General features: G+C 34.1%; 2 protein-coding genes across 2 annotated transcripts; one reads left to right on the top strand and one right to left on the bottom strand.

Annotated features, from left to right (window-relative positions):
- Positions 1-2,706: 2,706 nt before the first annotated feature.
- LOTGIDRAFT_162803 (hypothetical protein) lies at positions 2,707-3,394 on the top strand (the record flags this gene model as incomplete). The annotated part of the gene is made up of 2 exons (XM_009058830.1): positions 2,707-2,752; positions 3,042-3,394. The coding sequence occupies 2 exons, from the start codon at positions 2,707-2,709 to the stop codon at positions 3,392-3,394; spliced, it is 399 nt and encodes a 132-aa protein (XP_009057078.1).
- A 2,496-nt stretch (positions 3,395-5,890) lies between these two features.
- On the bottom strand, positions 5,891-15,066 carry LOTGIDRAFT_190920 (hypothetical protein). Its single transcript, XM_009058829.1, has 13 exons — positions 15,024-15,066; positions 14,340-14,522; positions 12,515-12,585; positions 12,097-12,166; positions 11,540-11,603; positions 11,000-11,097; positions 9,874-9,942; positions 9,175-9,275; positions 8,208-8,337; positions 7,761-7,902; positions 7,462-7,604; positions 6,745-6,898; positions 5,891-6,235 (listed from the first exon to the last, which is right to left on the bottom strand). Exons 1-13 carry the CDS (start codon positions 15,048-15,050, stop codon positions 6,156-6,158), a joined length of 1,332 nt encoding a protein of 443 aa, XP_009057077.1. The 5' UTR covers positions 15,051-15,066; the 3' UTR covers positions 5,891-6,155.

The following is a 15,066-nucleotide window of genomic DNA, read 5'->3' as shown; positions in this document are numbered from 1 at the left end:
ATCCAACACCATGTAGTACGAGTACTTATAACAGAGTCAATATTGAAGATGGTGATACTTATCCAACACCATGTAGTACGAGTACTTATAACAGAGTCAATATTGAAGATGGTGATACTTATCCAACACCATGTAGTACGAGTACTTATAACAGAGTCAATATTGAAGATGGTGCTTATCCTACTCCGTGTAGTATGAGTACATGTAACACGGCCAATATTGAAGATGTTGATACTTATCCAACACCATGTAATACCAGTAGGGCCAATATTAAAGATCTAAATACTGATCCTACACCATGTAGTACGAGAACATGTAACACGGCCAATATTGAAGATGTTGATACTTATAATAGAAATGTTGTGGGGGTAAAGAATTAATGCCAATTTGTTTCTTTGGCCAGTCAAATCAAAACTAGACCAAACTTTCGTTCCATTTTTTCCCAATATACTTCAGTAAGGCTAACGACAGTCCTCTTGAACGTTGTCAAATTAACCTTTTGACCTAACCTGAAAAACACCGCGTCATGCCAGTACTGGATACCGTAAAAAAATAATGTAGTCTGGGATTTTTTTATTGAATTTTCTGTTTCGACGCTTTCAAATTTCATTAAGGAAAATAACTACAATTGTATACTAATAAATAATAATAATAATAATAATAATGTTTATTTAGGAACTTTAAGGCTATTAGCCCATATTACGGTTGATACATTCGTAAGTATATACATCTACAAAAATTGGAAAAAAATGGAAACATAGTAACATAATTACACTATATATGTTTTGTAAGTAGCACATAAAATATTTTACTTCTATTTCAACAATCGAAGGCCATAACAAAATCAATAAATGCACAATAGAACACCCCACCTTTAGCTTCAGACATATATTTTTGTATTAGACAGTTTAAAATAAACATTCAGAAGTTGAATAACATTTACGAAAACCAACATGTTCTTCAACTAACAAGTTATTCTCATCAGACCATTTTACTAACCTATTATGTATAACAGAAATCAAAATTTTAGATACAGAATTAATAAGCGAAATACCCCTATAGTTAGGAATACTCGGATCCCTCGTTTATACAGAGGCAGTATAATACTTGTTGACCAGTTTTCAGGACAGGTATCGTTGTTGAAAAGACAGTTAAATAACCTGTGTTACAAGGGAAAGTAATTCAGGGGAGGCAGAGTGTTAATGTTGCCATAAGCGTGTAGGAAGCGTCAGATATTGTATGTTGGGCGCTACCTTCGCCAATAATCACCGCTGAGATCGCCACGGAATCGAAAATGTCTTTCGACTTGAACATGTCTTTCGACAAGAGTGGTAACATCTCCATGAAAGGAATAAAATTAAAATGAACCTACCGCATAGATTTTATTAGAAACGTGTCTAGGGAACTTGAAATGGTCATATCAGTAGCAGTTAAGTGCAACTGTTAAAGAATATGTAATTGTTAATTTATGAAGTTTTCTTTATAAATGTTCACTAATAGCCCACCATTTGAGTTCTTAGGGCGACCAAAACTGGACCAATCGTACTGCATGGGTGACCGGAAAACTCGAAGAAAACTTCATAAATTAACAATAATAGTTGTTCCTTAACATTATTATACACATCAGTGTTTCAAGTCATATAAGACTAGGGTTCAACAGGACTGGATCAAGGACCCAATTTCGAAGGTGAGCTGTGAACACTATTATATTGATTAGCTTAATTAAAAGCTTGCTGAGACTAAGGTACGATTGTTAAACAGTCCCTTTAAACAGGTTAACAAGTAAATGAACCCCACATACATCGAGGCTGAAAATTAGAGGATAAATATCTTAAAATATATAATCTAACTGAATCATTTAAAAATTATTTAATTACTTTGAATATTGTGATTTAGTTTCTTAAATTTTTATATGTAAGTTTTTAGTATAATATATAGTGCATATTACCCTTGGACAGAAATCCTACTCCTGCACAGCTTTCATTTTTCGAACATTTTTTGTCTGGTGCAGAAACTCTCGCTAATGCCTGAATGTAGTTATAATAATCGGATACCAACAACTGTTCGTTAAATAACTAAGTTTATTTAATTATTTATATTATATTTCATTGATATATTCACTTTATGTTATATGTATATGTATTTAGTAGAAGTTGTAATAATTTAGCATCATGCAATTCCCTTACCCAAGTCAGCACACTCCAGAGCTTTGAGGAAATTAAAATGATCCCGTTGTTCTTCTGTTGGCGTTCCTCTTAAAGAATAGGTGTCACAATGAAATTGCAACATTTGGTCATTTTTAATTTTAGTTTACTGTGGTCGCCTGTCAAAAGTCGAAGAGCGTTAGCAAAACCAAACTTGATTGGTCAAGCTTACATTTTCCCCAATCAAAACAATGAATTCAATTTTGGGTACAAAGTTTGTCACAGCTTTTGCATAATTGCGCAATGAATATAATGAGAAGTGATATTCACATAAAACCAATGAAAGGAAATATTTTGTTGGTTATTAAAAAATATTATATCTCCTATGAACCATAGACTATAATAGATAGTATATATAACCTTAATTTGAAGTTTGAATGATATATATCGTTATAATAATCAACCTATATGTAGGACACATCCTGGAATGTTTATAACATAATATTTTTACACGTTTTATATCTACTTCAACAAACAAAAGAGAAACACTCCGAGAGAAACAATGAAGTTTTTAATAAGTTTGTTGTTGGTTCTGTCCGCTTATACAGGTAAATTTTATATTTTAGTTTAGCCTTCCCACGCATGATTCACACAGAATTTTGTCTCAATAACAGTGATGTGAAATGCAAACAGATAAAGATTATTTTGAATCACTTTATTTTTCAAATTCCAGTCTAATAAAATCTGGACTAAACTTTCGTTAATTTTTTTTGATTTTTTATTTTTACTTGGCCACTGCAAATTAGGTTTTTTTTTCTCATTATTAATCTTTGCCCTGATCTGATGACCTCTGTTTTAACCAATCGAATTACTGAAATACGTTTTTTCTTATTTCAGATTCAAGTGGTATGATACAACTGCGCTCTAACGGCGATAATACACTGTCGTGTTTTTTATGTGGTTGTGGAGAAGAGTCAGTTTTCAATATGAGTTGTAAGGATAAAAATTACGTGATCCAAATGGAACCTGATGGACATCCTATGAAAACAGGTGCCAGTGATTCTGATATCTGTCCATTAGACTATGGAAGCCGATTGCAGCCATATCTACTCTCGACTTCTCGCCCACGAGAGGGGAGAAAAAAGGGCGAAGAAAAAGGCGAGAAAAAAGGCGAGGAAAAAGTCCTTTTTACTCTCGCTTTCTCGCCTTTTTCTCGTCTCTCGACTTCTCGTGGGCATAGACAGCTATGAAACATGTCAGGGGAGTAACTCTATTTTAAACATATGGGATCGAATTTAAGTGTATAAAAACTGTTCGTTTAAAAATTCCCGTGAAATAAACATCCAAGAGAGGTTAAGAACAAGGACAAAAAGATAGGTGAATATTCCATTTCTCTGTCATTCGAGTCAGTCTAGAGATTGTTTAATGTTTACTTTATTATATCTAATTTTGTTTGTCATTACAAAGCATTCTATATAGTTGTTCGATACATCAACAGGGTGTCTTAAAATGTCATTCTAACTTCTTTACATCGTATCTGTCCCGTGTGTATTTTGGGGTAAAAGAACATTGATAATGGGGGTATAATTAAACTGAAATCATCTTCCGATTTGCCCTATGCAATCTAATGATATCTTGAAATAAAATAACCATGTCATAGATATTAAAAACCTTTTTACTTATTAATCTTACTTATCTAAAGGGACTGTAACGAGGTCTTCGAAATTGTTTATGTGTATCGGGGGCACTAAAGTCCTTATGTGTTACAGTGTATTTTGCGAATAGTGACGTCATCAAACGCTTGTTTGAAGTGGAATTACGTGAACAATAGACAAATAGCAAATTGGTGCTATCAATGTCCCCGATACGCATAAATTTTTTGGAAACCTCTTTACAGTCTCTTTACTATTTCCATCTTTTACATTCCAAAAACTGCTATTATTTGGTTGTTATCGGCTATTTCAATTTGGATTTGAGAAGAAGAAACTGACATTATAGTGAATTGTTACTTTGTTTCAGAATCATTCATCTTCGATCTATCAAGTAACAAAGAAATGCAATCTGCCCTTACAGCTTTCTATTTTTTCTGGAGAGAATCATATTGGATATAAAATCGACTGTGGCTGTTCTATAACTAGTTCAAGTTCGCTGATATCAGGCACTGGCTTCATTCATTTAAAATGAATTTCTCCCGGAAACTTTTCATATGTTTGGTTGTTCTACAAGTGATACTACATTGTTTAAAGTCTTTTATTATGACATCGGTACATCCATTAAACTGGAGAATGGAACCGGATATAGAAGATGTGTTATATTTTAAAATATTTGGTAAGGTTTTTATTTTTCAACTATCTGGATTTCGGTTCGTAAATTCCTTTTTGTTAATGCGTTAAGTCTGAATTGGTAAACCCGACTCTTTGCACAATTTTGGGGTCAGAGCATAACTCTGACAGAATATATGTGGTTAAAAGATAATGAAATTGCACAGTATCTAGCAAACTTGTCCTTAAAGCCCAGTTCAAAACAAGGAAACAAGTTTTATTCATAGGCTATCTGCTTTTACTTTCATATACTCCAAAAACGGCCAATTTCATTTTTAACTGCTCTTAATAAGTCTAGAAGGTTTCTTTGCAAATTGACCCATTAACAAAGTCCCACTCTGTGCCACGTGTAGCTTTAGTTATATGTTTTGATATTTTTTTCCATAAGATTTATAATTTTTCCTTTATAGCATATACACGGCAAGTCCTGTCAGATATATCTTTAGATTGTAGTGGATGTAGAAATTCAACAGGTAAGGCTAATACATGTATCTTAAATGATGATATGGAGTAACCGTCAGTAACGTTCTATTGTTGTAGAGTTAATTTATGATCGACTGATTATTGCTATAGTAAAAGACACGAGTTGTACAATTAAGTATTATCTTTGATTTTTGTAAATATTATGACATCAAGCTGTGATGCACTGTGAAAACTCAGGTAAAAGACAACCTAGGTTGACCAGAGAGAAATTAATGCCAAAATAACAACTGTTCCTAAAAAATCAAATTATTTTCAGTTTTGCTTAAAGTCCCGAACGAAGTTTTCTATTTGAAGACGACGAGTTATCGACTGAACCTAGATCTTCTATTATAGATCGTACTAAGCCAGAACATTCAATTTTAGATGATCCAGTCCGAGACGCTGATACAGAACAAACTAATAATGTTGTTATAGATTTATAGTTACTTTGGGAAGAATTCTGGCAGCTGTTATTATTATTGATATAGTCTGTATAGCACTCTTCTGTTCTCTGCTGACTTCTCTTTTTTATATTTTGAACGGTTATTGTTAACCCTATTGTATTGTCCATTATGATAGACGCTTTTGCCCATCATAGCATTTAGTCTTAATTTAAACAGGAAATTGGTACCACTCAAGACCCATCGAGGCATCAATTCAGAAGATAAAGGTCTTGAAGTATACATCCTAATCGGATTATTTAAAGATAGGTTTCCTTATTTTCATTTATATGCAATATGATTAAGAATACATGATAATTCATTAGAAACACCAATTAATCACATAGTTTGCTTAATTTGACATAAAAAATAAGGAAACCCATCTTTAAAACTTCTACTGCGGTACTTATATGAATATGATTTTTGGCATACCTATTTATTTGTATTTGCACTTCTAGAAACATGCCATTTCCTGTTTATTCCAATTCAGATTTGTGCAGCAAATAAAAACAAACAAAACGCAAAGAATAACTATTTTTTTTCCGGTCGTTATATTAACTAACACTGACTGACGTTAATGATTTTGTGTTGACTTTCTCCGAATGGCTATTATATTATGTTAAAAATGTACAACTGTGATCTACAATCACAAAAGAAAATTGATATATTTATTTACTCCATTATTATAATTAGACAAAGATCTAATGTGTTTTCTTATGCATGCAGTGGCTTATAAAGCTTGTTATTATTTGAGTCACCTATGGTTTTCTTGAATTACTGACTTCACTTCATTCTGGTAACTTGTGAATACCGATATTTATGTTCTCCAATTCCAATTCAGTAACCACGTTCTCTAACCTTTGTAAACCTGCAAGAATGAATATGGATTATGTTATATTGGAATCCTTCTGATACGCTCATCAACTCCTTCCTTCAGTCACGTTTCCAACTCCGATTTACATGCATATCGAAATATGATAACGTAGTCATTGCAGGCACTTGTGTGTAAAATTGAGCGGGTTGCGGTGCCATACAGGGTATGCTTCCTTCCTGATACCACTTTTCCTTATTTATGATTTATGCACTTCCTCATGTGAAAGGTTCATTAGCGGCTACAAATGTCCTTTTTGGGTTTCATTTAAACGATTGGTACGTAAGCTTTCTTTTTATATACCATTTTTACTCAAAACGATTGCCAAAAATGTTGTTTTGAAATTCGGGTTTCGTTTTGCGGTTCAGATCGTTAGTACTTGGTTTATTTATCCTGATAGCGATACCTTGAACCTCGCTCAAATCAAATCCGTTTTCCCACCACTGATCTGGTCGGTCTGGGAACCGAATTGTTGCACTTCGTTGTAAACAAAGATATTTACCTACCTATTTCGAGCTCGTCCTGATCGACAGTGACAGTGAGTCTGAACCAACCAGGTGCTGGTGAGAAATTGGCCTCGCCTGAACACAGAAATATCTTATTTTTTATCATTAACAGACCAATTCTTCTTTCTTCTTCCACACTCTTCTGCCTCATAAACTAGAAATTACACAATAACAGTTTAAGAAAATAATAATTGACCTACAATCAACCTATTGTCAGGATACACCCTATCATACCAATGTAATGTTATTTTCCGATTCTGTTTTAATCTAAAATAAAAAAGGTAAAAAAGATAAATATTTTTTTGCTGAATAATTTATCTTGATTATTGCTTTGGTTGACTCCACTTGGAAACGATATGCCGGTAAATAACATTATTCAAACTTCTAATGTATTCATGTAAGTAAGCTAATACAAACTCCGTCTTATACTTTGACTCCAAAAGCATCCTTTCTGCTATCATGGATGTTTGTAAATGCAAGGATTTGATTGGGTCGTACGGTAGCGAATACAACCAATTATCGCAGAAAGTATGTTAACAGTAGGCAATAAGGTTTACAGTTTTTCTGTGGAGGGCTCTGAATGGCTGTATTCGCTGGCGTACGATCAATCAAATCGCTGTATTCCCTGATGCAAGAATATCGGCCATGGTAGTCATGATATAACGCAGAGTTCGTAATATCTTGACATTGTGAACATGAAGGGAATAGGATCCTCACCTTTCCAAAATAGATCCAGAGAAAGAAGCAGGATTGAGCTGGGAAGACATATAAACCAAGTTTTTCTACTCTGCTCTTACTTTTGTTAAAAACTTCCTGTAGCCTCGATTGATGAGTAGGAACATAGACGTTCTCTATCCAGTCTGAATTGTAAACAGGAGCAATTAGCAATCGATGATGTTTTCAAACATTCCATGTAACACTTTCGTGAACCAGTTTGATTTCGGTATGAAGGTAACGTCTTAACCACTTTTTTACTGCTGAAATTTCAGTTTGTACAAAGCATTGAAATAACAAACCTAGATCATCAAGAAGATGTGAAGATCTGAAATCAATAGGACCAGCAGATAGAGCTCTGTTTCCCATAAATCTACAGAACTTTAAAACCCTCTTGTTTCTGGAGTACAGTATTCCCATTCGATAACCAGACAAACCGAAATCCTACAAAATACAAGACTCATAAAATTGTTTTCATGATCCATAATATATCCTTGTACAACAGAGTGATACACTTCTGCTTGTTATTTAGCTTATGAAAAACCAAGAGTCAACTTAAGTCTGTTAGAGAGGGTGATTAACTGTTGATATGTTCATATTGTTCATTGCCCTTGGTTATCTTTAAAAAAAAAAGGAAATCATTGTCCCTGTTATCTTCAATTTAATTAAATTACGATTACATATCAGAAAACAAAAACGAAATGGTAATTTATTTTTTAATAGATTGTGTAACCCAACGCATAGCTTACCTTACTCAAGCCGTAGATAAAATGTAACCGCTGGGGATCGGGAACATCTAATGAAAGAACACTGGTGAACTCGGCTTGGTTGAACACTGATAGTGCATAGATTTCATCGAATATTACATGTAGCTTATATCTGGAAACAGGACAAAACAACATCTTCACAATAAGTGTCAGGTTCGCCATTTTTGGAGGTTGAATATGTGTAAATAGTCTTCAGGAGAACTAAAAATGTACGAAAATCGCACACACGGATTTGAGGGCTCAAATTTCGACGGTGAATTGCGAGCATCATTACTGATTGGCTTAGCTAAAGGAATTCCTATTTCTGAAGCTAAGGGACGATTGGTCAACGGATGGCGAACTTGTCTCTTTAACGAAATTGTAATGAGGTTTTCTGAGATGTTTAAGTATATATCGAGGACACAATTATAGAAATGCTTAACCTATTTTTATTGAAAATCTCTGTTTCTTGCAATTTCTATTCACGATTGTTTGTTATCTAGTTATTAGCTCTATCCAGGACCTTCCATCTTATATGCATGGGATTTTACAAAACGCTGCATTATTGGAATACTACCTCTCAGAATGGACATAACTTTAAAGTCTCAAACTTGGTCAATAAGAGTACAAGTGTAAATATTCATCAGTTAAACTGATCAGATGTCATGACTAAAGAATATTTCATATATATATATAACATGATATCCATTAAACTACCTGGTGTCAAAAATATACCACGCTTAGAAGCGTTTTACTGTAATAAGTTCAATAGATTATTACTTAGTTTTATGGATTTATAGATTATAGAGGGACTCTGTCGTATAGCTTTGGCATCAGGTAAGTACAATAATAAACAAAGACTCACTTTGGTTTAAACATTTCGATTTCTTGGTCATCCTAAGATGTAGTATACCTTTAAACGTTGGGATGCCATACTCTTACCCTGTTTCATGTTTGCTCTTGTACTTACTTATTAGAAAAGTGAAGTATATTCAGAATCTGATGTTTGGTGAGAATATAACCAACTGGATTGTGAGGATTAAATATGATAATAGCCCGGATCCTTTTTCCCTGAAAAAAATAAAATGGAGTTGTAAGTACCATTTTACTGCACTTGATTATGGTACTGATAACGAGCAACTGCATGTAGTGTGCAATGAGCGAATTTCACATGGCGCGAGCCCACTCCTTTTCGATTGTAGGTTATCTAACGACCTCATGTAGCACATGGTTCTCGATTCATTGGCCCATACGAAAGATCATTTGCCACCTGTATTATTAATAAGACCTATGTCTGGATTGAACTCTCCACAGTGCAACTGGTAAGCATCTAACTCACCGAGCCACCCTGTAGTGTTAAACAGGGCCAGTCAACAAATATAAGGCACGTCTATATTTTATATGTTTCAGTTAGCATTTCATTGCAGCACTATTGGCAGGTTATAGAAAACACCAGACATCAGATAATTTGCATAGATTGCATTCCAGAAGTTGATTTGCATTATTGTCAGCTGATAGATATCAATCAAGTGAACAATGAGCAATAACAAGTTATGCCTTGTTCCGATAGTAACAACCATCAGACTGTTGAACCACTTGCTAAGGTCATGTTAATTGAGTGATATTTTATGAAATTACTGGAGGCGATGTACATAAAACTATGATTTACCTGTTGTGTTGCTGCTTGGTAACTTGCTTCCATTTGCTCCATACTGATTGATACAGATGAACCTTTGTCCTGTGTGTACATGTATCATAAACAACAACCAAACTTTTTCTATGCAAAGCACAGAAATATCATTTTCTTAAGGTGCCATTACATCGTAGCGATTCACAACCAAACGTAACATCGCTATGATGTGAGGGTACCTTACAATCTAATTTTAATATTTCATTTATTCTTTGAGGTTTGCCCGAATCCCACATAATGCCAATCACTGGAATAATATGTGAAATGTAAGGCATTTCCGAAATGGTTATTCGGCCAAGGTTCCTAGGTTCATGCACTCAATTTCCCGTAGCCATGCTTGATTGTTCGGAGGGGCAAGTTCGCTCAGACTATGATCAGCAATACCAGCACCTAAATTAAATGTACATAAAACCCCTACCACAGAGGAAACCTAAAATACGTCATATTAACACGACCATAACAGTATACACATACATAATTTTCTAGTTGATTAACATAAAATAACCATTAGTATACGAAAGATCACTCTTACAATTTCCTATCCTAAGTTTATTGTGGGTCAAGGGTATTGTCATATTTCATATGAGTTAATAATTATACCAAATTACCATCGTGGATGTCCTGAAAGAGGGGCAGAATTCACAAATTTCATCATGGTATGACATGTGCAAATAGTCTTATAACCAACAATACACACTTTTACTAATGAAAGCTTGCTCGCTTACCTGAAGGAACAGGATTCAATCCTAGGTCGAGATAATATCTTCAAATTTATAAACTTGGTTCCCTCCTTTCAGTGATGCAGGTCGGAGTGACCGATTATGCCTCTGTTCTGGCAAAAGTTATCTCATTGTTATCTCATTGCACACTACATAAACATGGCAATGCCAGTTTTCATTAGCCCAAATAGTCGCAGAAAAGTATGACGTAAAACTTCGTTTCATTTTACTAATGAATGTAAAGGATATTCAAGAATTTTACTCCCTACATAAAACTACTTCGACTCTTTCAGTCAATTAGTTTTTTTATTTCAATTACTGAATGGCTTTATTCCATTTGGCAGTGGTTGGCAGAATTTATTTTTATTTCCTATTAACAGTCTTACCATTCCAGCTACAGGTACTGTTACGATGTCCACCCCAGCTCTAGACATAACATCCGCATAAAAATTATAATAAAACGGTGACGGGGTCATAATATACTCTGAAATACACACATAGTTATTTACTATCAATAATATTTTCAATATTCCAGTGAACCCACCTGCAAATTTCATTGAACCTAATTATGAACCATGTAAAATAAATAGAAGAAATCATAAAACAGAACTTGCTATCTTCAGACAACTGAACTATTTATTATTATTATTGTTATTTATGGTTACGATAAAGGATGCTCTGACCAAGGAGGTGGTACAACATTTTGGCCATGGTCAAATGGCGTGAAGTCAATTGTCCTACAACACCAAAAGAAGACCCCGGTCAAATTGTCAGCCACAAGTCGCCTTTAAATCACCTCTTCAAATCAGACCCAATGACAATTGGCAAGCGAATATTATAATATGAGTATGGACTCTCCACAATGGATATCAATCCAAGTCGAAGAATGGCACAAGGTGTTGCAGTGAAAGTGAACCCGTACTAACCTCCTGGGTCTGCCAAACAAAATGCTAGCATTTCCAGCATAGACGTTGGTGCCATAGAATGTAACTACAATGTACATCAAAAACGTCATAAATTATACCTAGAATATTTCTAAAATATGCTATTTATATCTATGTATTTATTTGATCAAATTAAATTTGTTTCCAAGGGTTGATTAAACACAGAGTTGACTAATTGTTAGCAGTAAATAAATTTATAAATTTAACCCTCTAAAAAATAAACTTCTTAAGAGTCAACAATGTTTATAAAAGCCATCAATCATATGTGTTGTCTATACAGTTATAACAAACAGTTTGTAATCTATGTAACCATAGTAATCTATGTAACCATAGTAATCTATATAACCATAGTAATCTATGTAACCATAGTAATCTATGTAACCATAATAATCTATGTAACCATAGTAATCTATATAACCATAGTAATCTATGTAACCATAGTAATCTATGTAACCATAGTAATCTATGTAACCATAGTAATCTATGTGTGAATAGACGTGCTAAAGCGAACAATTTTTATTTTAAAGAATAAGACTAACTTGTTCAATATCAATTGCATGATTTGGTTTAAAAAATCTTTCTAGAAATCTCTTCATAGCTGTTCTGAATCTGGAATGTACGATATGTAACTTAGATTACATGAATCGAAGCCACGTTATTACACAGCTTTCAGACTTGTGTACAGTGGCGATTCTTTGGATCTTAGTTCGGATTGGTATGGGATGGTTTAGAGGAGCTCACAGCAACAGAATTGTAGGAGTTCAATGAAAAGAAAGTCCCATTTAAACTTACAAAACCTTAGATTCGCATCACTGTTTATTGACCAACGAAAAGTCGTTTGTACCAGCTTTGTACAGCACTTTTTAAAAAAGACTTTATCCATGTCAAACTATAACTAGACACTAGACGTTAGTGTTGTTGGGTTATGTACTGAATACTGTGCAGCAAGTTACTCACTTTGGTGAGCCTCTAGTGTCACTGTAATACACTAAACTAGCATCTTCTTCCGTTTTCTGTAGTTCTTTCATCTATAAATAACAGTGGCAGGTTTCCAATGGCGACTGCAAAACTTTGGATTGGGAGGGACTACTGCCAAATATTCGAATCTATTCTAGGGAACAGGGGGTATTTTCTTTTAAAGTTAACCCTTGTGCTAGAACTTGGGGTATTTCGGGACCCCAGCACCGATTTTTTTCGAATTTCCAAAATGCCATCGAAGATAGCAGTTTGGTTATTTCAAACATTATAGCTGAATGAATTTTTAACCTGTTCATGATCAGTCTACTGTGCAACAATCACAATTAGCGGATATGTTACCCTTATAAATTGAAACACACCATGCTAGTATGTTGGGGTACATTTCGACCCCAGATAAATGCAGTGCTAATACTGGATTTCAGTGAATAAAATTAGATTGTAATCTACTCCTAAGTTATCTTAGGTTATGTCAATTTGGCACTAAACCGAAAATTACTCTTTAATTTCAACCAAAATCATTGGTCGAAATGATCCCCCCCCCCCCCCACCCTCAAAATTAAAAATGTCCCTAGTTTAAAAATATTCTAACTTTGATAATTAATTATAATTAGTAGCTTATCTGAGTGATTATCAAAGACTAATAATAATAATAGTTTGTATCTTATGTGATGATTAATGAAAGAAAAAACACAGTAGTTTATAGCTTATTGAAGTGATGATGTGTATATTTGTTTTGAAATAAATACTGTTTAAACCAAGTCAAATTTTTCCATGACAGCCAAGTAATATACAGAACATTTGATCGATAATAAACATTGACACAGTACATCATTTCAAAGATTAAGATTAATCTCTTATACACACCAATTAATTCAAATTATTAAATAAATTTATGGATATATTCAATATGAATAATATTTTACCAAGATGAGACCTGTTCAATATAAATACAGGTCAGTTGGTGAAATTACCTTGCTGCACTAATAATATGCCAACAACTCTTGATATTTTTTCCCGACAGGATATGCCGTGATACGACCAAAACACCACTATCTTATTGGTCCCTGATCCAATCCCTCTACACATATTTCGGCACCGAAATACAAACAACATACTGTCAAAACATTAATATATCATTTATTGTTAAAGTTGTTCAATGAAATAAAAAATTATTTGGTACCATTTTGACCACTTTGTAAGGGATATTTCAACTAATTTTTGGGCCATTTTGGTTAAAAATTGACTATAACACCTATGGAATCTCGGGGGTCCTGAAGTACCCCAGTAGGTCAAATTTGAGTTTTTTTATATATAATTTTCAAATTATCAATAAATGTTATAACCATATCAAGTTAAGCAAGCTACTTTTAAAATATTGACCAATTGGTCAATAATTGAATCAAAACAGATGCACTCTGCTCATCCCTAGATCACAACCCGACCCTTATGTAATATTCTAGATTATAGGTTTGGCTTGAAGACAGAATGACTTTCGCATATCGATATAACTATCATCTTGAATAATTGATTTGGTCAACAAGGAGTCTTTATAAAGTATTATTTGCCACACCTGGGAATATATTTCAAGTTCTTTTGTTCAAAATTTCCATTATATATTAGGGGTTCCCAAATACCCAAGATTCTATCCAATGTTATTCAAACGACGTGCTAGCACAAGGTTAAAGGTATTCTCTATATATATATTATGACATATCTAAGTAGGTGATGTTCACACTATGTGATACATTAGGCATTTCAAATCCCGGAATAATAATAAGTTATTCATAAATGATTGATACCATACCTTGGCTATCATCAGATCCTCACATAGTCTGCTCTCTGATATTCCAAGTTTAATAAATCCATCGGGGTTATTACTTTTATCATACAGATCGACGTTAACAATATAGGCTTCATCTTGTAAAATATCAGGTGGACCGTTCAGGAATTCCTCTGCCTTGCTAGACAGTCTTTCCTCTATACACTGCTATGAAATATATAAAATGATCAGAACAATCTTCACGACAATCACGTGTTTAAGACATAATATCCTCACCCGGACACCAAGTAGAAACTGGGTTGAATTTCCAGGTAACTCGGTCGACCTCAATGAAATGGGACAGGGCAGCTGGATTAGAAAACCTAACTTTCTAACATTCGACTAATAGCAGCAAAGCAAGCAAATTCATTGAAAAACAGCCACATGGGACACTTGTAGATCTTCCACTTTGTATTGAAAGTAAGGTAATGTGATATCCATTTTCAGTTGATGTTATTTATTCTCTTGAGTACATTTACAGAAAATATCGAATTGCACCCAACCCGATTTGTACCCAGAACGATCCTATGAGCTGCACTATTATCATTCAGTCCACAATGGCCCAACGTCTATAGGGACTGTTTGAATCGACCAAATCACCTAGTTGAGCCACTGTCAGCTCAGTTGGTCAGCCCAAGGAATCTATAACCATACAGTTAGTGTTCTTACCGTAATCGGCAATCCTGTAGTGTCCATATTTATATAACCAGCT

The sequence above is a fragment of the Lottia gigantea genome (genome assembly GCF_000327385.1).
Source record: "Lottia gigantea unplaced genomic scaffold LOTGIsca_36, whole genome shotgun sequence".
NCBI classification, from domain to species: Eukaryota; Metazoa; Mollusca; class Gastropoda; family Lottiidae; genus Lottia; species Lottia gigantea.
The sequence above is the reverse complement of the archived record's forward strand: the minus strand, read 5'-3'. Positions and strand labels throughout refer to the sequence as shown.

What these genes read in the sequence shown, in the direction of transcription:
- LOTGIDRAFT_190920 (XM_009058829.1), bottom strand. Translation starts at nt 15,050, where the DNA reads ATGGACACTACAGGATTGCCGATTACG. An exon ending in ACCAAGCAGCAACACAACAG is followed by an intron (nt 9,276 to 9,873) that starts GTAAATCATAGT and finishes TATTTTTTTCAG; the next exon opens with GGAAAAAGGATCCGGGCTAT. An exon ending in ACATCTTCTTGATGATCTAG is followed by an intron (nt 7,605 to 7,760) that starts GTTTGTTATTTC and finishes TTTACAATTCAG; the next exon opens with ACTGGATAGAGAACGTCTAT.